The sequence below is a fragment of the Coccinella septempunctata genome, chromosome 1 (assembly GCF_907165205.1).
Source record: "Coccinella septempunctata chromosome 1, icCocSept1.1, whole genome shotgun sequence".
Classification (NCBI taxonomy): Eukaryota; Metazoa; Arthropoda; class Insecta; order Coleoptera; family Coccinellidae; genus Coccinella; species Coccinella septempunctata.
This window is the reverse complement of record NC_058189.1, coordinates 27,236,224-27,261,311: the sequence shown is the minus strand read 5'-3', so window position 1 is coordinate 27,261,311 and position 25,088 is coordinate 27,236,224. Positions and strand designations below refer to the sequence as shown.

General features: G+C 35.3%; 2 protein-coding genes across 5 annotated transcripts in view; one reads left to right on the top strand and one right to left on the bottom strand.

The window, feature by feature from the left end:
- LOC123315586 overlaps window positions 1-25,088 on the top strand; it is a 622,910-nt gene that overhangs the window by 534,645 nt on the left and 63,177 nt on the right. For all 3 annotated transcript variants that reach the window (XM_044901350.1, XM_044901359.1, XM_044901344.1), the window contains one exon: window positions 13,018-13,402. In XM_044901350.1, the coding sequence (XP_044757285.1) occupies window positions 13,018-13,402 (385 nt within the window). The remainder of the gene's footprint in view (window positions 1-13,017; window positions 13,403-25,088) is intronic.
- The window catches only part of LOC123315617, a 69,317-nt gene that overhangs the window by 1,315 nt on the left and 42,914 nt on the right, over window positions 1-25,088 (bottom strand). The gene's annotated exons all lie outside the window — the stretch shown is intronic.

The following is a 25,088-nucleotide window of genomic DNA, read 5'->3' as shown; positions in this document are numbered from 1 at the left end:
CAGGCATTAACTGCCTTTTAATAGACTATTTGGAAAAATTCGAAATTTTAAAATTTAAAAAATTATTATATATCCATCCCTAGTTCTAAACTCGCAAGTGGATTTTAGTGAGATGTACGTTATGAACGCTGTTTTATAAAGTTTGTGTGTAGTTCCATATATCCTTTTCTTCGTTGATTTGTATGTAAAAACAATTAGAAACTAATCTATGAATTCTGTGGTTCACGAAATGATTGTGTTCATGTTCTATATTCTTAAAACTAACCTATATCAGGTCTTGTCTCTCAGTTTTAAATTGATTGTTATTGAGTTGACTTGTGAATTGATGTACTTAATTTTAGTTATTGTGTATCTCGTTTTTTATAGAATTGACGACCCTGATTAGAATAGCATAAACAGTAGGTTGCATTGTTCTTTGTCCTTTTGTTTCTTAAATAGTTGTTGTTTTCTTGTAGTGTGCCGATTGGTCTGAGGATGCATTAGCTTTGCTGATGCGAAACCGGTCACCACGTTTGATTAAATGCTGTTAGTAATTTTGAGTTTTTGACTTAGCCCTCATAAATAGATATTCATAATTTTGTTTTTAAGTCGAAGTTCAATTCTTCTTCCTTGAATAAAGTGTTGTTTGCATCTTTTATATTTATTTATATATATTACTTGACAGAATGATAGTGACAGTTGAGTCCAATAAAGTGGTGTCCAATAAAGTAGTCAATTATGGACACTAAACGAATTCATAAATAAAGTGTTTATGATTCAGTCGAACATAAAATAGTTTTATTTTTATTCTAAACGACAAGTGAAGGTTTTTTTTTGAATAGATCTGTTGAAAACGAACGCAATAAGATCATTATAGACAGATTTCATAATTTTTTCCTTTTTATGAAATAAATTACATTTACAAATAAATTACATTTACGATTAAATGCTTGCAAAAATGGCGCGAATGTAAATGCGAGGTTATGTTCGACTCGACTCGGGAAATACACAAAAAAAAGCTCGAGAATGTGCTATCCGTTCACGAGATCACCTCAGTGGACAACGAATTTTGCCCATCCTGTACACAGAGTTTTTACGAAAGCTACTGAAGCATTCCAGGAATTGATTTACTAGGACATTCAATGTCAAGAAGTATCATAAATTTTTCATATCTTTCACTAGTAGCTGAAAACAAAACGTATATCTTCTTTGCTTTTTTCGAAAAAAACATTTCTATTAGATTACTATTTTATACCAGAACAAATTCGGTAAAATTGTCGTCGAAATCAAACTTTTATGTTATGAAAAACTTTATTACCATGTATCTTTCATTTTGGGACCTACATATATGGTAACATGGTATAAAACTCCCATATCGGTTGAAGCATCAGAAAACAAAAGCAAATCTATTCAAATTTATTGAGATTCATGAAGAAAAAATAATATTTTGTGTCCAAATTCATTAACACCCAGATCAGGAACCTTGTCAATTAATCATTAGCGTATGACGTTTATTGATTGTATTATCGCTTTAGAACTATTTAAAGGTTTCAATATGTGTGAATAAATCGGAAGAGCAGCTGTATTCTATACATGAGTAGAATTCAAGCTGCTTTACCTTCTGTCCTATAATCTGGGAGGTGAGAGCGCAACAAAATCCACACTGACCATGAATTTTCCAAAAAAAGAGCAGGCAATCATACTAAACGCAATTGGAGAGCTCCGAAATTCCGACTATATAAAAGCTATTGGCAGTTTAATAGGACCGAAGTGTATAAGATTCATCTCACGTCTTTCCAACCAACGGGTCTGCATCTTCTTAGATGAAGTGAAAACCGTAGACAAATTGCTAGAAAATCGATCTAGTATCAACATAGGTGGCAATGATATACATATTCGTAGATTCATAACCCCAGCAAAGCGAATCATTATTTCGAACGCATGTCCTTCTATTTCCCACGCAACTATTGAAGCGAAGCTAAAAGAGCTCGGACTTAGACTCGTCTCCAGCATAAATTTCCTAAGAGCCGGAATAGAAGGCGATGAATTTGCACACATATTGAGTTTCAAAAGGCAAGTTTTCATTAGCCCCCCAGAAGATGAAGGAGAAGGCTTTCCATCATCTTTCCTTCTTACACACGAACAAACGAATTACCGAATATTCCTCGCTTCTGACACATTGGTTTGCTATTATATAATTGCAAGGAACAAGGCCACATCGCCAGCACATGTCCTAATATATCGGAAACCGTAATGCATTGTAGTGCTGAGTCTTCTGAATCTACTGATACTACCCAGAGGAATACTGAGGTAGAAAAAGAAATTGAACTAATGGAAGAACAAAATCCTATAACTGAAGTACCTGAGAATCCAAAAAAACGTCGAGCTTCTTTCAGTTCACCAAATTCACCAAATACAGAATAGATCATCAACCCCCTCACACAACCAACGACTGAATCAGGCACAGGAAATCCCGAACAAATTTTCGCGACACCTGACCCCAATACATTGAAAGCCAGTAGAAACAAAAAGTATAAGACTCCACAACATTCCAAGCCCAACATCAACTTAGACGGTATTGAAATTGTATTTCAGGCTGACCCAACACAATTTCCGTTCAATTTCCTAGAATTCAAGAAGTTTCTAGACCTCACCATGGAAAATAAAAATCCACTCAATAATGCATACAGCATAACCAAAAACGTCGAGTTAATCATTCACACAATGGAAAATATTTACACACACTTACCTAGTAAAACCACAAAAACAAAGTTTACAAAAATACTGAATAAACTTAAGGCTCAATTAAAACTTGAAGAACAGGATAGGTCCAGTAGTTTAAGCATTAGCTCACAAGATGAAGTTGACGAACATGAAATCAGAGAGGATAGAGAACTTCACTCACAAAATTCACTATAATTCAATGGAACTGCCAGGGCTTTTATAGCCATCTAGAACGAATACAGCAAATCTTAAACGATCATGATCCCGACATGCTGTGTCTACAGGAAACATATATACAGGAGGGCCACAAACCATTTCTAAAAAACTACGAATCTTATTTATATAACCGGACAAGCGCAAGAAAAGCCAGTGGTGGAGCTGCTATATTTGTAAAGAAAATATATCACTCCGAGCAATTTAACATTCAATCCAACCTAGAAACTACAGCAATATCTATAAACTTACCTAATAAAATCACAGTATGTAACACATCCCACCTAAACGCGATCTTCAGCAGTCTGAAATTGAACGACTCATAAGTCAGCTTCCTAAACCCATGATTTTTCTAAGCGATTTCAACGCTCATAACCCCATATGGGGATCCAAAGATAAAAACAAGAAGGGAAAAATCATTGAAAATATTATAATTGGGACCGATCTCATACTTCATAATAGCTCAGATCCCACATATTTCAATAAGGCTAATGGAACCTTCTCCACCTTAGACCTTACGTTATCACACGCCAGTATCAGCACCAACATAGATTGGCAGGTTTTAGATTGTCTTCATGATAGCGACCATTTTCCTATAAAAATCACATACCTAACAGGAACTAACCATGATGAAGAAGTAACCGAAAGCTGGAAGATAAATAACACAGACTGGACCTCTTTCACTAACTATCTACATGATAAATTTCAAACTTTCGTACTAGATAATGACGTAAACATACTTGCAGAAAACTTTTCGAGTATGATTAACGAAGCTGCCGAGATATTTGTGGGAAAAAGGAAGAATACGCACAGGAAAAATTCCAATACATGGTGGAATTCCGATTGTCATAATGCCGTTAAACAAAGTAAACAATTTCTATATAAACTGAAAAAGAAAAATACACCTGATAACCTCGAGAATTTCAAGAAACAAAGAGCAATCACACGACGAATTTTAAAAGAAGCCAAAAAAACAATCATGGCAGGATTATGTATCTCAACTCAACACTAATTCAAACATCAAAGAAGCCTGGCAAAAAATAAACGCAATTGAAGGCAAACGAAGAGGTCCCGAAATTACAGCATTGAAAGATGGAAACCAAAAACATATCATTGATAAAAAAGAAATTGTTGAACTGCTGGCACAACATTTTCAAGAAAATTCTTCAGACAATAACTATACCTCAGATTTCCTAAGACACAAAAAACATATTGAACTCACAGAACCCTTAAACATAAATGAAGACGATATGAGCCCAATAAATCTTCCAATAACTCAAGAAGAATTGAAGTACGCCATGGATAATAGCAGGAATGGCTCACCAGGCCCCGATCAAATACCAGTAGTATTTCTCAAACATCTTCCCGAATCTGGATTGGAAATCTTACTGAAACTTTTCAACAAAATTTTCTTAGAGAAAACTTTCGTAAAGAAATGGTGAGAAGCGACTGTTATACCTATACTCAAACCAAAATGTCCCAAAATGGAAGCAAGAAGTTATCGTCCCATATCGCTGACTAACACTATGTGCAAGATCATGGAGAAAATCATAAATAAAAGGCTATGTTATATCTTAGAGAAAGAAAAATTACTAACAAAGTATCAAAGCGGCTTTCGTAAAAATAGGTCAACAATGGACAACCTAGTTCAATTACATACAGAAATTCTATACGCTTATGCTAATGAGCAAGAATTAATTGCAGTGTTTTTCGACATTTCTAAAGCATATGACACAACATGGAGGCACCGCCTACTGCAAAAACTAAAGGAGAAAAACATAGACGGAAATATCTTACACTATATACAAAACTTCATAAGCGAAAGATCCTTTAGAGTTTAGAGTCAAAATGGGCAACTACAAATCTGGATCGTATAGTTTATAAAATGGACTTCCTCAAGGTTCGGTGATCAGCACTACTCTATTCCTTATAGCCATAAATAATGTTGTCTCCGCAATAACACCACCTATAATACCGTCACTTTATGCCGACGACATTGTTATAATGTGCCGTGGTAGAAACTCTGAAACAACTGAAAATATACTACAGGCCTGTATTAAAAGAATCGAAGAATGGTCAAATACATCCGGTTTCAGCTTTTCAAAGACAAAACCTAAAGTGATGAAATTAACAAGAAAGCGTTTCAAACCATGTCTTTTGAAACTCTCGAACACCCCTCTAGAAAATGTCAAATCTCACACATTCCTCGGAATCACTTTCGATACAAAACTCAAATGGCAAGAACACCTTAAAGAGCTCAAAGCTAGTTGTATCCGAAGACTGCATATAATGAAAGTTTTATCTAACAACCACTGGGAAGCAGATGAGAAAACTCTTCTAACAATTTATAGAACGTTAATTCGGTCTAAGCTGGATTATGGTTCGATCTTATATTCAACGGCTAGTAAAACCTCCTCAAAAAAGCTAGACGTCATACAGAACACCGCACTCCGGCTAGCATTAGGTGCACATATTACCAGCCCTGCAGATAGCCTATGTAAAGAAACCAACGAGATACCCTTATCATTACGCCGACAAATGTTGCAGTTAACATACTCTGCAAGAATTTCTAGTAATACCCAGAATCCAAGCCAAAATCAAATTATCACCCAGAAATATAAGCAATTATACCAAAACAATGATCACTTCAAGCCCCCTTTATATTACCTGGTGAACAACTCATTGACCTCAGATTTCCCCCCGACAATTATAGATGAAGAACCAACTCATCCACCTTGGATCAGTAAGAAACTCAGCATCAACCTTCATCTCACTAAGTACAGAAAAACTGAAACCCAACGAGAAATTCTTCAACAACACTTCAGAGAAATAGTTTCATATTATAAAAACAGCCAAATAATTTACACGGATGCAGCTAAGTCGACGGAAGGAGTTGGATGCGCTTATCTCTTCAATACAACATTCCAAATGTATAAACTCCCAGAAGATTGTTCCATCTTCACGGCCGAACTTATTGCAATACAGAAAGCCATTGAATATGCGGTCTCTCAAAGCTTTCGAAACCTACTTGTTTGCTCCGATTCTTTGAGTTCAATTCAGGCTTTTATGAATATGTACTCCAAAAACCCAATCGTCAAAAACATCTCAGACTTAATGAATCAAAACCAGTCACCATCAAAAATAACTCTGATGTGGATACCCTCTCATACAGGAATTAAAGGTAACGAAAAGGTCGACAGATATGCAAAAGAAGCCATATACGAGGGACAACCTATAGAAGTCATGACTACTTACGACCTTAGCACAAAATATAAAGACCAAATAAAACTGAAATGGGCTACTATATTTCACCAACGAAAATCGAAATTATCGTTCATTGAACGCTCTACTGTCAAACACTGTCCCATCGTGACTAGAAGAAATGAACTGGTAACGCTGAGAAGACTTCGAATTGGTCATACATATTTCTCTCACTCATAGTTACTGAAGAAAGAACCACCACCACAGTGCAGTTCATGTAACGTCCAACTTACGGTCAAGCATATTTTAACAGATTGTCATTTTTATGAAAACCAAAGGAAATCTTGTGTAGTTAGCTCAAAAATGGAAGATGCCCTTGACATCAATAGACCAGAAGCTTTCAACACAATTCTATTTTTCAAATCAATTTGTATCAAAATTTAGTTATAAAATGTACTTATTATGTTTTCCTATTCCTCACTGTAATCTTATAAGTGACTTGTAAACCTTATTGTGCAAAAACCGCTAATGACCTAGGTGTCGAAGCGGAAATAAATAAATAATTAAAATAAAAAACAAGTGGAAATAAACAAACTCAGCCGGGTGCTGTTATCGCATGATATCTGAGATAGGCGATTTTCAAACAGCTGCGTGGGTGCGAGCACGATGTTCTAAACTCGGCGTTTGCAGTAACTGATGCTCCCAGACGCCCAAATGTCGAGAAGAAAGCATAGAAGTAGAAATCATATTATATATTATTACTCTAGAATGCTTATCCAGTAGTAAGAAATGCGGCGAAAAATTGACAGAGGTCGTTAATACGAATGCGCATCAGTAGTTTATTTTCTAGTAGAACGTTGCCAAATTTCTGAATATTCTGTCGATCGAATCTTATGAAGAGAGGACAATTCATGTAACGAAGGTATGTCGGACAACAACGCGTTTTCTTTCAGTCATTTGATTTTTCACTGTTGCACGATCTGCTCGGAGGTAAGAAGTTTTAAGTCACATTTTCTGAAATGTACTTGTGTACTTGTCTATCATATCGAAAATAAAAAATGCAAACAAAAAATTCGAAACTTGAATGAATTATCGAGTTCCACTGATAGCGAATTCCATTGATGGTATATATAGTAGTATTGCACTAGTTCAGGATATTTCAAAATTGTTGCACAGAGTTTATAATATGCACTCAATGCTTAGGTACCTGTTCATCTAATCGAATCTGATGCGATACTATCGGATTTCATTGGTGATATTAAGTTAAGATCTTCTGGAATTTTTGTTGTGACTTCCAAATACTTAGTAAGCACCAGTTGTTATCATGGAATTCGCTATAAAACTCCAATCTTCAGCCAATTCACGGTTTGGTCCAACAATCAATGAATAACAAACAAATTTAGATTTGGACTTATAACACGTTACCTCCTAGATACCGATATATTTTCATTGAAACCTGCAACATCATTGTACTGATTTTCTAAAACAAAGGATATACAGGGTCTTTCACGAGGAACCTCACCCATATTTATACGGGAAACTACTGAACGTATTTTCATGAAATTCAGCACTTATAAGTATTTCACGATGCTTATGAAATCTAAAATATTTTCAAGGCATGAGCACCTTCGGTTTTTCCGGAAATGACGTCAACTTCCGTTTTTCAAATTAGAACACCATTTTTTCATTGCAGAAGTAGATTCCTTAGAAAATTTCAAGTTATTTTGATGTAACATTTTTCAGTTTTGGTTGGAAAATTCTCTCTGAGCGGGAAAATTCGAAAAAAAAATCGAAAATGGGGCTCCGCTGAAACAAAAATAACTTCGAGATTTTTGGATGGAAAATTTTCATTTTTGGGATTTTTCAAGATGTAAGATTGATGTATCCACTTTAAAAATCGAAATCGCGATTCATGATACAGGGGGTGAAAAAATCGCTTTCAAAGTTATAGATGACAAAATCGTGAAAAATCCATTTTTTAGAAAATTAGAACCCAATTTTTTTATGGCAGATATTAAATCTACGTTAAAAAATAATGTGAGTGTATGCATCACACCCTTGCCCTAAAATGGATATTTTCTGAGTTATTCACAAAAAACTGCTTTTCGTCTTGAATTTTCAGCTATTTCTTTTCCCTTCAAGCCAAAAAGATGAAATTTTCAGGAACTGTTATTTGAACCACGCTGTAGATTTTTCACCCCTTCTTGAAACCGACTTCAAGTTACTTTTAGGACAACCATGGCAAACTCTCGCAGTTATAACTAGATAAGATGCTCAAAGTTTTGATCGTTAATTTCTAGACATTTATTTATACGTCTCAGGAATGCTTCGTGCGTTGCTCTTTTTATTTCATCGGGAGGAAGAGATCTGCAAAAGTGTTAAAAAACCAAATTGAGTTTCAAAAATATGAATCTAAAAATCTAAACAAACCTAAACGCATTTCTGACTCGTTCTATGCAGTCCTCTTTATCAGTCAGGGGAGTTGAGTAGACAATATTTTTTATCCTACCCCAAACATAATAGTCTGAAGGAGTTAAATCGGGAGAACGTGGTGGCCAAAGATGTGGACCATTGTTCACCAACCATCGATCTTCAAATAGCCTGTAGAGGATATTTGACACATTGAGTGAATTGTGTGGAGGCGCGCCATCTTGTTGATACCACAAGTCATTATGGTTCTGTACTAGCGGCTCAATTATTTGAGTCAATATGTCAGAATATCTATCTCCTAAGGGAGAACATTCTTTAAATAATGCAAACATGTGTAGTGTTCTATTATATCTCACCAGTTAAAGTCCCATCATAAATATGAACATGGAGAATTGCATTATTTTTGATGGCGCAAAAAACATTGAAACTCCAGGTCTCTTGAAAGTTCCATTGTCTGAAGTGGTGGTTGTTCTCTTCATCCCAATAATGACTGTTATGCCTATTGAAAGAACCATTCTTTGTGAATTTAGATTCATCTTTTCAAATTATACAGTCCAAAAAGTTTTCATTCTCTTGAAATCGAATCATCATAGCTTCGCAAAACTCTGTTCTTCTGACGAAATCAGTTTCCTTCAAATGCTGTACCCTATTGAATTTATATGGGTGCATTTTATGTTTTTTTAATATTCTCCAAACACTCGATTGAGATAATCCCAGATCAATCTCGGCATCTTTGAGAGAATTTTGAGGATTCACACGAAAATATGCAAGAACTGTAATTTCGTTGTTCTCATCTTCTACTACACTTTTTTCTCTGTGTATAGTTTTCTTAACGAAAGATCCGACATTTCTCAAGTTTGTCATGGTTCTGTTAATGGTATCTCCCGTTGGTCTGGGTCGGTCAGGAAATCTCTCAATGAACAGTCGAATCGTTCTATCTACAACTTTATTACACTCTACATGAAGTAGAATGAGATTTAAATAATCTTCATTGGTAAAATTAGGCATAGTGATCGATTTTATAACTCAATACGAATTATCACCAAATTAATAGTAAACACAAAATGCTACTGAATAAAGAGGAATTTGGCAGATGTAATTAATGATATCTATAATTAAAAAAAAAAGAATGTAAAAGATGTTAAGTTTTTGCATATGGTTCATGAGGAATTATTTATTTATCACTGGAGAGAAAACCGTTGGCCGATTAGTTGAAATAAAGAGGTTTCCGATACAAATTCGAATCAAAATTCGCCATCTATTTAGGAACAACCTGTAACTTTTTTCTCTTGCATATTAGGGTAGTAAAATCTCAAACATGGTTTAAGTAACAGTTCCTGAAAATTTCATCTTTTTGACGTGAAGGGAAAAGAAATAGCTGAAAATTCAAGACGAAAAACAGTTTTTTGTGAATAACTCAGAAAATATCCACTTTAGGGCAAGGGTGTGATGCATACACTCACATTATTTTTTAATGTAGATTCAATATCTGCCATAAAAAAATGGGGTTCTAATTTGAAAAAATTGATTTTTCACGATTTTGTCATCCCTAACTTTGAAAGCGATTTTTTCACCCCCTGTATCATGAATCGCGATTTCGATTTTCAAAGTGGTTACATCAATCTTACATCTTGAAAAATGTCAAAAATGAAAATTTTCCATCCAAAAACCTCGAAGTTATTCTTGTTTCAGCGGAGCTCTATTTTCGATTTTTTTTTCGAATTTTTCCGCTCAGAGAGAATTGTCCAACCAAAACTGAAAAATGTTACATCAAAATAACTTGAAGTTTTCTAAGGAATCTATTTCTGCAATAAAAAAATGGTGTTCCAATTTGAAAAACGGAAGTTAACGTCATTTTCGGAAAAACCGGAGGTGCTCATGCCTTGAAAATATTTTAGATTTCATCAGCATCGTGAAATACTTATAAGTGCTGAATTTCATGAAAATACGTTCAGTAGTTTCCCGTATAAATATGGGTGAGATTCCTCGTGAAAGACCATGTATAAACACAATTAGTCATCCATGCATCTGTTCAATACCGACAAGAAGTCCTGTATGAACCGAAATATAAGTTCTTTTACCGAATGAAATATGTTTATTTCTCATTTATACCAAATAAACAATTCGACTGACATAAGGTAGGAAAGTCTAGGCAACGAGTTGAAATAAACTAATGTCGCGCATTCGTTTTAACGACAACTGTCAATTTTTCGCCGCATTTCTTACTACTGGCTTAGCATTCTAGAGTAAGTATATATATTATTATTTCTATGGAATAAAGCGGAAGTCGCAAGATCTGGCACTGTGATTCCTTCCAACACAATAACAGCACAATCTACTCGTCGCAATGCTGGCGGAAATGATCATGGGAAATCCACGCAACTGAACACGGCAACCGGCCCCTATGTAAACGAAATTTCGCCCAATGTTCGGGACTCTGACTGGAAGGTGGTTAATCATAAAAGATCTAATCGTCCGTCCCGCCCCTAGTCACTGGAACTTATTCTGGGAGCTCTGAGTTGGAAGGGCTAGATAAGTTTAAGGCTTGTCACGTGTCAAATCTTAGACCAAATATCACAATAGAAAATCTGCAAAATTTTCTAGAAAAAAATTTATTGAATGTCATTTGCGAGAAAATAAATCCAAGCTACCCATAATCTTATTCTTCGTTCAAAGTTCTCATCCCAATCTCGGAATACGAGAAGGCTCTTGATGGTTCAAATTGGCCAAACGAAGTGAACGTTTAACGTTGTTTTCAAAACAGGAAATTAAACCAAGATTGACAGAATTGATTTTTCCCTTCAGATAACTCGAATTTCGAAGAGTTCAAACTTATGCAAATGCAGTGCCTTTCGAATTAGCTGGATAGCCTGGAAGTGTTAGTGGAAAGAATCAGTCCCGATGTGCGAAGTTTGATGGAACACTGGGGCGATTTGGATAATGTCAATGCTGTGTCAGTCCCGGGCTATGACCAAGCGGACTTCTTTTTCTGCATTCAGAATCAACATGGTGGTTCAATGTTGTATACCAAGTCAGATTCAGAAAGCGATAACAAATTTGAAAAACAAAAGGAGTTCAGGATCCGATCATATTTCAGTAAGAATACTTAAAGCAGTTGCTCCAGTAATAAGCAGTCATTTAACTCATTTAATCAACTTATTCGTCACATCAGGAAAGTTCCCGATGATTCTCAAAAAATCTATTGTGGTTAAAATATTCGAGAGCGGAAATCCTCATGACATAACAAACTACGGTCCAATATCAATCTCAAGTGTCGATTCGAAAGTTTTTGAAAAAATTGTACAGGATGGACATAATTCGTTGTCTACTGAGGGAATCTCGAGACCTATAATAGCTAGAAGAAAACGGATGGCACATTTTCGGGCACATTTTCAGATAAACCAAGAATGGTGAAAATCGTAGCCTCCTACGATTTTTCATTTCTGGTTATTAGATTAGATTATTATCAATTTATGAGATTTCGACCATTTCGAAAAGTTCTCATTACATTTTTTTTTTGGAGTTACGGATCTGAAACTTAAACCTTCTACATGTACCTACTTTTTTACGTAGAATCCACTGACGAGCTCAAAATATTTTTTCATTTCGAATCATTAGGCGCAAACTTTTATTGAATTCGTTATTTTTGAATTGGAAAAAAACTTTTGTCAGTAGATACTTCGTATAAAAGTGCCTAAGAAGGTTCAAATTTCCGATCTGTAACTTTAGAGACAAAAAAGTTATGAGAATTTTTCTAAATCGTCAAAACTTAATTTCTGTTTATAACTCAAAATCTAGAAAACCTAACCTAACCTTACCTAACCTATGTCGGGATTATTCAATCATGCCCTTTCTATAATCTTAAAAATCTAGAACTAGAATACTGACAGATTTTCAAATTGATTTAAAACTTCTGCCCGCTGTTAGGCATGTTTTTTCACAATATGATATAATAAAATCTTTCGAATCATGCCTCGTTCGCTACTGAGTACAGAAATAATCGATTTTTCGATCTCGTGGAAAAGATGAAGACGGATTTGCATTTTCAGAGAGCTTTCAAAACGAGGAACTAATTTCGTCATTTTTTATGCTTAGATTATCATTTTTCTCGATGTATCCTAATTATTTCATGAAAATTCTACAAGAAGAAAGTAAACAAAAAAAATATTTTTGGGAAAATATTTTCGTTTCGATGAATGATTCAACAGCTAAGTTAGAATTACTTGAGTATTTGCTACGTAAAATCCCATTATATCTTATCTCTGTAACCCTCCGCCTCCCACCGATTGTTCACTGGACTCCATTTCTTTCAAACGACCTCTAGAATATCCTCCTCTGTATCCTACAGAGGAGGATATTCTCGAATTCAGGTTAACCTTTATTTATGAATAAATGAAATTATTTTTAATTATTTATTTATTGATATTTATATCGACATGTGACATGCGTCTGAATTAGTTCTCCTTGTAGAAACGAACCTGGATCGGAAAAAAAGGACTACATTTTCATGCCACCTATCAGACCAAAAAGAAAAAGTAGAAGAAGAAAACAAGAATTCGACACCGTACCGTTTTTTGAGACCATTCCACTTACCCCAAGGGAAAGAATGGAAAAATCACTTGATGATGAAGAAGGCCCACCCCATTACGAAAACGATCAGATAAAGGATGGGCAGATAATCGAATCTTATAACGAATACAAGCTTCATGCTATGGAACTCCACGATGCACACCGCAGAGCTTCAGAGCCCACACCAGCTGCTCCTCCCAGGAAACACAAAAGCTTGAAGAGCTTAAACGCGTCCGAACACGACTCAATATTTCAGGATCATTTGGAAAACGACGAAATAAATACTGTGAGTGTTTTCAGGCAAATTTCAAAGTTCGTATAGTCGCTCCAGAAATTATTAATTATCATTTCAAGTGGCTCTGCAGAATCGAAATTATGTTGAAAATAACCAACTCAGCAACATGAATGAATGAAGGTCAAATCTTGGTTTATCAATCTTTTCATCACTAATATATATATATATAATGAAGTTCTTATTTAAAATGAATTGAGACTCAATTGCGTTTCTCTGCAAAAATAGAGGGTATCTTTATTAACAAGGTAACGCGAATATAATATTTGAGAAAAGCTCTGCGATTTTAATGCTTTTTTTTCTGATCGAACCAATATTGAGCTATATCGCCTTAGTTACCATGTGTCATAACACACTCATATTTCCCTAGGGAAATATGGAATGTCAGTTCATATTTCCCTAGGGAAATATGAAACGTCAAATCATATTTCTTTCAAAACGTCAAATCATATTTTATTTCTTTATTTGGTAACAAAATGGAAACTGCAATTGTTGAAATTTCCACTGAAAGTTTTTCCACCAGATACAAAGGAAGAAGAAATATCTTGTTCATAATTATTCGTCGACGAGACTACAGTTTTCTTGAGAACATTCCGTGCAGCAGCAGTCTCGGACGATTCTCCCAAAACGGTCTTCAAAGACTGTGATGCTGCAGATGGCTCTCCCTCCACACCTGCTATCATCTTCGCTACCTTATTTTTGTGCAGCATACTGTCAGCCAGATAGCCTTCTGCAACAGACGAACTTTTCCAACCACCATGTCTCTTGAGTGTTGTCATTGAGGCTCCCGCATCGGCAACCAAAGTCGCGGATGTTCGTCTTCCACAATGGCCTGTATACATTTTCGGATTATCTAATCCCAACCATTCAGCAACCTTACTCGGAATTTTTCCGAAGGTATTTTTGCCGACAGGCTGAAGAGTACACTTCTTATCTCTATAAGCTACGAAGAACCTAAGAACGCCTTGCGGACGCAACGCCGAATACTCCCGCACCAAACGAGCAGCACCCAGATCTTCTTCATCAATTATAGTGAATATTCTGTTTATATCATTCTTAGTTTTTGAGACTTTAATTATGATTACCGACCCACGATCTTCGATATCTGAAGATAGCATATTCACCAGCTCTTGTGTTCTGCAGGCGCCAAAGATTTCCATTATTAAAACAACCTTCAAAATTGTGAATGTAAAAATCTTATAAACAGAGGAAATCAAAATTAAACTTTTACCTTATACATCAAAAAAACGTCATTAGGAGCTTCACTCAAGAATGTCTTGAGCTGCTCCCGGGACAACACTGCTGATTTTTTAGGAACGTATCCTTTATTTTTGTTCTTAACAAATGCTTCGACTTCATCGAATAATTTGACATCAGTTTTTTCCTTCAAATGTAGCATTGATCTTAACATCGATAGTTTCGGCCATAACGTGTTTGGTGAATATTTCTGCGACTGGGGATCGAATGAATTAATCATACATCAAGAATAACAAGAATCAGAGCAACATACCAAATCTTGGAAATATGCTAACAAAATATTATCGCTCACACCGTCCACCAAATTTTTTCTTTTCCACTCCTGAAAGCAATCGTACTCTCTAGTGTAGGCAGCTTGAGATTTGGCCGGAACCAAAGATTCACGGGCTTTTGCCGATTGAGTTTCGACGTAGTTCGACATAATTTCAATAATTTTATTTCTGACAAGACGTCAAAATGAAACCAGTCAACCATGATTTTCAGAAACATGGCCCATAGCAACGTTAAAAATTTAATTATTACAAACATATACAATCTAACAATGATTTCCCCATAACAGATTATTTCAATCAGAAAAAAACTATTGATTACACCACGGGAAATATGAATATATTTCCCTAGTTGTAATAATAGCTATTCTTTATATCTCCCCCCCTCAAATTAGAATGCACGTACTCGTTCATTCACTAACAAACACTGGACACAATTTCGTTATGTGAAAAAGATTTGATTCTGCTCTTCTGTGTCCAGTATCAACTTGATAGATTGAATCGGAAATCTTCTTCAGAATTTCGAATGGTCCAATCCTCAATTCTTCCATTTTCTTCCTATTGAGCCGATTTCCATTTTCTACATAGACTAGGTCTCCCTCTTTGAATTTATAATCTTTCCTGTGTGAGTCGAATAATTTTTTATTATATTCATGTGATCTCACTGAATTTTGAAATGCTATTTTCCTATCTCTTTCTAAAATTTCTTTGGTACATCTTGATTTTAAAATGTTTGATTTTCCATCCGCTGTTGGTTTTACGGTGAAATCAAATCTCAGTTTATCCATGATTTGTGGAATAGATGCAGAAAATGTTGTTTTATAATGAAGTTCTTATTTAAAATGAATTGAGACTCAATTGCGTTTCTCTGCAAAAATAGAGGGTATCTTTATTAACAATAACAAAACTCACAATATAACAAACCTGCAAAAATAGAGGGAAACAACATTCAAAGCCTCTAATTCAACTTTCTTCAATATAATTGTTAAACTGAAACTATTTATTATGACAATTCGAAAAAACTTCAAAATTTATTATAAAGTGTCAGTTCGGCCTTTCCAGGTAACGCGAATATAATATTTGAGAAAAGCTCTGCGATTTTAATGCTTTTCTTTATATATATATATATATATATATATATATATATATATATATATATATATATATATATATATATATATATATATATATATATATATATATATATATATATATATATATATATATATATATATATATATATATATATATATATATATATATATATATATATATATATATATATATATATATATATATATATATATATATATATATATATATATATATATATATATATATATATATATATATATATATATATATATATATATATATATATATATATATATATATATATATATTCCTCCAGAGAGGAAGAGAGAATAAAGACGCAACTCCCCCAAAACCAGAGGAAATTAGAGAATACTGGTCGGATATTTGGTCGCATGAGAAGAAGCACAATCAGAGGGCCCCTTGGATAAAACGGGAGATCGAGGAGTGCAGAGACATGGAAGAAATGGCCACGATAACAATTACGGAGGAGGATGTGCGAGCAACAATAAGCAGGATGAAGAACTGGGCATCACCGGGAATCGACAGTATACACAACTATTGGTGGAAGTCCCTACCCTCCACACATAAAGTGATTGCTAGGTTTATCTCTGCGGCACTTGAAGACCCAGACACCGTGCCAAAATACTTTACGCATGGCAACACGATCCTAGTGCCAAAGAGTGGGGATCTGAGCCAACCAGGCAATTACAGACCGATCACCTGTCTCCCGTCTGCATACAAAATCCTGACCTCAACCATCGCCTTCAAAATAAACCGCCACCTGAAAGCCAATAACATCATGGCGTGGGAACAAAATGGTTGTAAGAAGAAGGGACGAGGGAGCAAGGAGCTTTTGGTGATCGATAACTTAATAACTAAACAGGCAAAGAAAAAACTCAAAAACATATCGATGGCTTGGATCGATTACCGGAAGGCCTTTGATTCTGTCCCCCATTCATGGCTCCTCGAGGTCCTCAGGACCTACAAGGTGAACAAGCAAGTAATAAAATTACTGGAAAACCTAATGTCCACCTGGCGCACTACACTCATGGTTTACAACAAGGCAGCTTCATATCGAACAACTGAGGTACATATAAAGAGAGGCATGTTCCAGGGCGATGGCTTGAGCCCGATGTGGTTCTGTCTGGCCCTCAACATGCTGAGCAAGATGCTCAACAGATCCTCATATGGCTATTCCATTAATGACCAGACCCTAATAACACATCTTTTTTATATGGATGACCTGAAGCTCTATGCGAAAGGAAAAAAACAACTGGAGGGTCTGCTGGAATTGGTGAGAAGATATAGCGAAGACATTACCATGGAGTTTGGACTGAAGAAGTGCGCAACAGTCAACGTGAGAAGAGGGAAGATCACGGCGGAGGATAGCGTCATCCTTGCTGACGGACGAGAGATAACCAGTCTGAGTACAGAGGATAGATACAAATATTTAGGAATACAACAGTCCTACGAAATCAAACAAAAAGAAAATAAAGACAACACCAAGATTGAACTCCTCAAACGAGTAAACAAAGTACTAAGATCGCAACTTTCAGCAAAAAATAAGATAACGGCAATAAATATCTGGGCCGTGCCAAGCTTCACATACACAGTTGGTATACTCTCCTGGTCAACAACTGAACTAGGACAAGTGGACAGAAACATCCGAAATCTACTCACAAAACACGGTATATTGCACCCGAACTCGGCTGTGGAAAGGCTGTACTTGCCTCGTAAGGAAGGTGGAAGAGGTATGAGTAGTCTCGAGGAAGTAAGCCTGAAAGAAAAAGAAAAGATGAATAGCTTCTTCGCGAACTCCAACTTACCTGTGCATCGATGGGTGGCTGCATTTCGCCGCGGCTCCACGGCGACCGAGACAGAGGGTACAGAAGAACCTGCAAGAGACTGCTTGGAAACTTTCAGGCAAACATGGCAAGCGAAGGCGCTTCATGGGAGGTTTTACACCAGCCTGCATCAGCCGGAAGTAGACCTAGAAAGCTCCAACACTTACCTGATTCAGGGCTATTTATTCCCGCAAACAGAGGGTACTTTTCTGGCGATTCAGGATCAGGTTGTGCCGACACGAACATACGTCAAATATATTATGAAGCAGAGGATAGAGAGCACGAAATGCAGGCTTTGCAACGGCGCTGAGGAGTCAGTCCAGCACCTGTCATCTGGATGCTCGGCGATCGCAGGCACCAGGTATCTGTCCAGACACGACAACATGGGGAAGGTGATACACCAACTTCTGTGCCTCCAAAAGCACCTTCTTGAGAAGTTTACTCCGCATCATTTATACTCTCCTCAGCCGGTGATGGAGAACGAGCAGCACAAGATCTATTGGGACCTGACTATCGTGACGGACAGGAGCGTTGAGCACAACCGACCGGATATGGTGATCTGGGATAAGGTAGCGAAAACAGCACTGATAATAGACTTCGCTGTGCCTCAGGACTATAACCTCTCAAAAACATACGTGGAAAAAATCACAAAATATGAGGCACTAGCACAACAAATCAAGGACATGTGGCAGCTGGAAAAGGTTAAGATAATGCCTCTTGTGATCTCTGTTAACGGACTAGTCCCTAAAAGAACCACCCAACACATCAAAGAACTGAACTTGCCGCACAATGCAATAATGTGGATGCAAAAGGCGGTAATATTGGGAACGGTGAACATAATTCGCAGAGTGCTCTACCCTCACTGACAGACGGGGTTGCTTTTGGCGTCCGCGCCCAGGCAACACTGTACAACACCACAATAAGTGTGAAATTAAAAAAAAAAAAAAAAAAAAAAAAAAAAAAATATATATATATATATATATATATATATATGAACCCGTAGTTCGTTGTTACCTCCGTTAAGTTCATTGGGCGACCTGACCTCCGGGTGAAGGAGTTATATAATTGGAATAATTTTTGGTTATATATGTAGAGGGGAAGGTGAATAACAGAGGTACCTAAAGAGGGGAAAAGATTTTTATCGAAAAATTTTTCTTCAAACCAATCAGACCTTACTACCTCCGCATATATTTCTTATTAGTAGTGCGCTCTCACCTCCCGCAACGTTGCCAAATTTCAGGAGGACAGAACGTAAGGCAGCTTGAATTCTACTCATATATAGAATACAGCTGCTCTTCCGATTCATTCACACATATTGAAACCTGTAAATAGTTCGAGAACGATAGTAATATTAATAAATTTCATACGCTAATAATTGATTGATAAGGATCGTGATCTCGGTGTAAATGAATTTGGACAGTTTTGCATAAATATGCTTATGTCTACGATACTTCGTCCGATAGGGCAGTTCAATACCATATAGGTCCCAAAATGAATGATACATGACAATGAAATTTTTCGTGACATATGAGATTAATTCCAAAGACAATTTTACCGAATTTGTTCTGGTATGAAATAGTAATCTAATTTTTGGGTATTATATTCACGATATTAGGAACTCCATTGAAATGTTTTTCCCGCATGAATCAACGAAGATATACGTTTTACTTTCAGCTTCTATACTTCATTCACTTTCATTTTAGCACTGGATTGGCCATGGAAATTGGATACCTTTCACTCTGTATGGTACTAAATGTTGCGTTAAGACGCTTGTCAAAACATTTTTGAGTTTTAAATCAGTGCTACGTAGTCCGTTCTACGTGAGACTCTCAGTAATTACGTTTCATCACAATGTCAAATCACTTCGGAAAATATTAAGTCGAAAATATGTAACGAACATAATTGACGTTTATACAAACTGATTGAAGACTTATCAAATCTATTTAATTACATGGAAAATACAAGTGATCAGTAGTTTGAGGAAAGTTACTGTTGTTTATCTTCTTTGGCTGAAGGTTGAAGACGTTACATCAGTAATTACGTATTTCATCACAATGTCAAATCACTTCGGAAAATATTAAGTCGAAAATATGTAACGAACATAATTGACGTTTATACAAACTGATTGAAGACTTATCAAATCTATTTAATTACATGGAAAATACAAGTGATCAGTAGTTTGAGGAAAGTTACTGTTGTTTATCTTCTTTGGCTGAAGGTTGAAGACGTTACATCAGTTGTACAATTCAAAAAAATCAACCCGAAGATGAAATGCATCTGATGCAGTGTTAGCATTGAGTGAAATACTCAAAGATGGTAGGGAATGGGTATCTCTTGAAGAAATGAACGGATAATTACAAGAATGTTGAATTCTTCAACAAAAATCATCTTGCATGAATGGTAGTCAAAATAATTAAAAGAAGTTTGAAGCAAGAGGAGCTTCACCTTCAAACAGAACAACCGGCTCGTATTCATGTCTGTTTATTTTCAATACATTGATATAATAATAATAATTATACAGGGTGTGGCGTAATGAATGGATAATATAAAACCTGCGGGTAGAGGACTCTATGGCGGTTCAGATAAATATATTTTACGTTTTGTAAAAGTGCCTTGATTTTTCAGATATTGGGGATTTTCGATGAGTCACCCTAAATAATAATAATAACTGGATATTGACATTTTTCATCATAGCGGATCAAAAGAAACTCCTTGATTTGATGGCATTTCTTAATTTCTCGAGGAGTCTTTTGCGATTTTTCAGTACACAGGGTGTTTCACAATAAGTAAACGAACAAACGGAAACCGTGAATAGAGGGCATTGAGCTGAGTTCAAGAACACCTCATATGTGTGTCTTAGGCATTCCGTTTCCGATTTACAGAGGGGTTTATTCGAATTTCCCGAATTTTCGTTCGGCTATCCAACTATTTTAGTTGGATTCGGATAAAAATTCATTATCTGCTTAAACTTGTAAGTTTCAATAAAACAGAACATTAAAAGTTGACGAACACAGGACCGGACTCATTGAGGCTATATTCAAATTAAAACTCATGCAAAACACTCTGTTTGTTGTTTTTCGTCATAATTTTGAATTTTTCAGGTATCTGCATTGATTTTCTCAAAATCAATGAAACTTTGTTATGCCTTATCAGTGGATTATTTTTAATGAATAATTGTTTGGTGGTGAAATGCCTCTGAAAAAACAGAGCTGCATATTGACTTTTACTTCACATTAATTAATGGGATGAATATGATCGCCAATCAAATGTGGAAATCTAAAAATGGAATTGGAAATGTTCAACTGAAGTTTTTCTTTCTCAATATATGTCTTGCATTTGTTTTTGATATTTATAGCATATCTGGTTATGCAGATAAGTCATTTACAGTACTAATAAGCTTTATTATTGATAATGAACAAAAATAGAAATAAAAAACCACGCTATCATGAAAATAATAATTATAACTTGATATCTGTCGAATGAATCGCTTTTTATGGACAACGTGGACCTGAAGTAATTTTCCGAATTGATTTTCACCTCATTTGGTCTTTCAGTGAAGGTAATGATTGGCACTTCGAATAAGTATCATAAACGCACTTTCGAATTCCTCACTGATTCCGTTATAGTCATTATTGGATCTATGGAAATCTATTGATTGGTCTGGTCTTATTGTTATTGAAACATTGATGATATTCATGCACTAGCAAAAGTATTTATCAGTATTTCAGGTCATTTCATTAGAAGGGTAGGACCCCAACATTGGACTGCTAGATCTCCAGATCTGACACCCCGCGATTTCTTTCTTCGTTTTTATTCACACAACTAGTTGTCCATAGAAAAATAGATTCATTCTGAAGATCAAGTTTTAATCTTCAGTTTCAAGATAGCGTAGTTTCTCCATCCATATTTGGGTATTATAAATTTTGAAACATTTTATCATTGTGAATGTGAATGACTATTTTGAAGACCGAATAAGGTATAAATGTTGAACACATTCAACAGAATATTCTTTGAAAAAAAATATCAATTAAGATTTTCTAAATACATTTTCATGAAGTGCTCTATTCCTTAGAGGCGTCTGACCAAAACAATTATTTCTAGAACATGATCAACAGGTGGGACAACCCAAAAATCAATTCATTTTGAGACAATAATAATGCAGATAACAAAAAAGAAATAATGATTAAAAAACTACATACACGGTGTTTTTATGAGTTTGAAGTGCAGTAAAGCCTCACTGAGCCTGGTCCTGATTTTTTTCGAATTTTAATGCTCTGTTTCAATGAAATTAACAACTCAAGGCTAAATATGAATTTTCAGTCGACTTGATCGAGAATTTCAGGAGTTATAGCCAAACGGAAATTCGAGAAATTTAAAGAAACCCCGAAGAAACTTATATATAGGGTGACCCAAAACTATTAAATCAGACGTCACACCACGATAGAGTAGATCAAATACTATCGAATGACACCAACATTAGTTGAGCGGAAATGTACCGTTTCTGAGAAAACCTAACCTAAAGTTGCCGATTTTCGAACTATTTTTTCAATCACAAGGCCAATTTGTGATTGAGGATAGCGTTTTTTTCCATATTATCACCCGTGTTTATTCTGAGTATCAAAAATCATGTAGTAAAAACAATTGTTCTAATTTACCTTTACTCAGGTTGTGGTTATCGATTAACTACTTGAAATAATTTGAATTAGGGGAGATATAACAATAATCTTATTTCAATATAATTTAATATCGATTTCCTTTTTCACAAACTGGCCCTGTTATTGAGAAAAATAGTTCGAAAATCGCAACTTTAGGTATTTTAATAAAATTCTGATTATTTTGGAAACGATACATTTTCGTCGAACTAATGTTGGTGTCATTCGATAATATTTGGTTTACTCTATCGTGGTGTGACGTTTGATCCACTAGTTTTGGGACATCCTGTTAATGGGGTGATTTTGAACTCAGCTCAATGCCCTCTATTCACGGTTTTCATTTGTCTGTTTACTTGTGAAACACCCTGTACCTCCTTGTACCGTCATATGAAAATTCAAATTCTTCTTGTTATGAGAAACGTTCAGCCCAACATCTGTTTACTGCAAAACACGTGTTAACGCTGATATGAAGGGTTCAAACTTTTCTACCTGATTCGGACTTTTTAGGAACGAATTGCTCAAGATGCCCAGTTCGAGTAATATTTCGTTTTGCGTGTTATATTGGATAAAATTGAATTTATTCCATGGAAGATTCGAGAATAATTGATGTCCAGAATGCTCCAGAATGATGAAAATTTTCAGATTCCATTGAAACTCTTGCGAAAACTATCTCGTATATTGTCAAGTTTAGATTTTAATTCATTCTGTACTTTGAATTCGGCAAATAATCTTAATATATACAGGGTGTGGCGTAATGAATGGATAATATTGAGCCTGGGGGTAGAGGACTCTATGACGGTTCGGAAAAATATATTTTACGTTTATTAAAAGTGCCTTGGTTTTCGAGATATTCGAGATTTTCGAAAATTCAAGAGAATTACACCCTTCGCCACTCGTTTTGCAGGCAAGACTCCAAATGAAGGAATTTCTTCAAACTGTTTTTTGGATAGTATTCCTGGATAGATGATCTATCGAATGTAATTCATTATTTTTGAGGCGCATGAGTAGTTCTTCATGAAAAAAAGACCTTACTCAACTTTTCCGTTTTGCTAATTTTTTTTCATAAGTTCAACCTAGCGCGGTGTAAAAAATAATATGGTTACCTAAGGGCCAATACAAAAAAAAAACATGCCAGTTTCATTGAGATTCCGAAATGGTATAACTTTCTGTATTCTCAGCATTTAATACAAAATAAATTCCTATTGCAATCAGTTGAGGCCTAGTTTAATGTAAACAGTGTTTCTAAAATTTTTATCAGCTAAAATGAGAAATGCAAGCAGAATGAAGCAATCGTCTATAAGAAGGTATAAAGTATTTACTGAAGCTCATGATGGCCTCTTAGAGAATCTTTTGTGATATTTAATTCAATGAAACGATACTCATTTCAAAATTGTTGATATCTATGCAATAAAGCTATGATTCATTAGAAAGTGTTGACTATAGAGTATGTATCAGAACTCATGGTGGCCAATTTAAGCATCATTTGTGATTTGTGAAACTTTATTCAATGAAACGATATTTTAAAATTGTTATTTTTTCTCGTTTTTTTTTATTATTGAACCCCAACGTTGTGAAATCAATATTTTCAAGATAATTTCAAGTTATGCATTAAATTTCAGCATTTTTGTAACAAGGGTCTTGACTCAATGTAATAAAAATTGCCTAATTTTCAGCTTTTTTTCTTAAGCCCGTTTGTAACAGCCGAAAACTCTCTGGAGAATTCTCTACCAAATTTTGGTAAGAAAACGGCAGAGATTATTATGTATGCAGCTGAACAGAGAATTCTACCGAAAGTGCGTATGTAACGGTACATAATTCACGGCGCATGAATTCTCGAGTTTCTAGAGAATTCTCGGCTGTTGCAAACGGGTTTTAATTACAAAAGTGCTAAAATTCACTTCGTTACTCGAAATTCGCTTAACATCTATTAACTTTATAACTATAGGGCTTAATAATGAAAGAATACGAGGGAAAAAACCAATTTTAAAATATTGTTTAATTGAATCGAGTTTTATAAAAATTGTTCAAAGTGTGCATCAGGAGCTGTACTAGATGCTCTACAACTTCTTATGAATAATTGCTTTATTCTGCTTGCAAGTCTCATTTCAGTTGCTAAATATTAAAGAAAAAGGCTTAGGTCAAACTCTGCCTTGACTCATTGCAATAGAAATTCATTTTGTATTTAATGCTGAAATTAGAGTGAGTTATACCATTTCAGAATCTCAGTGAAACAGGCATGTTTTCTCTTGCTTTGGCACTCAGGAAACCATATTATTTTTCAGACCACGCTGGGTTGAACTTAGGAAAAAAAATAAGCAAAACGAAAAATTTGAGTTAATTCTTTTATTTATGAAAAACTATTCATGCGCCTCAAAAATAATAATTTACATTCGATAGCGCATCTATCCAGGAATACTATCCAAAAAACAGTTTGAAAAAATTCCTTCATTTGGAGTCTTGCCTGCAAAAAGAGTGGCGAAGGGTGTGATTTTCTTGAATTTTCGAAAATCTCGAATATCTCGAAAACCAAGGCACTTTTACTAAACGTAAAATATATTTTTCT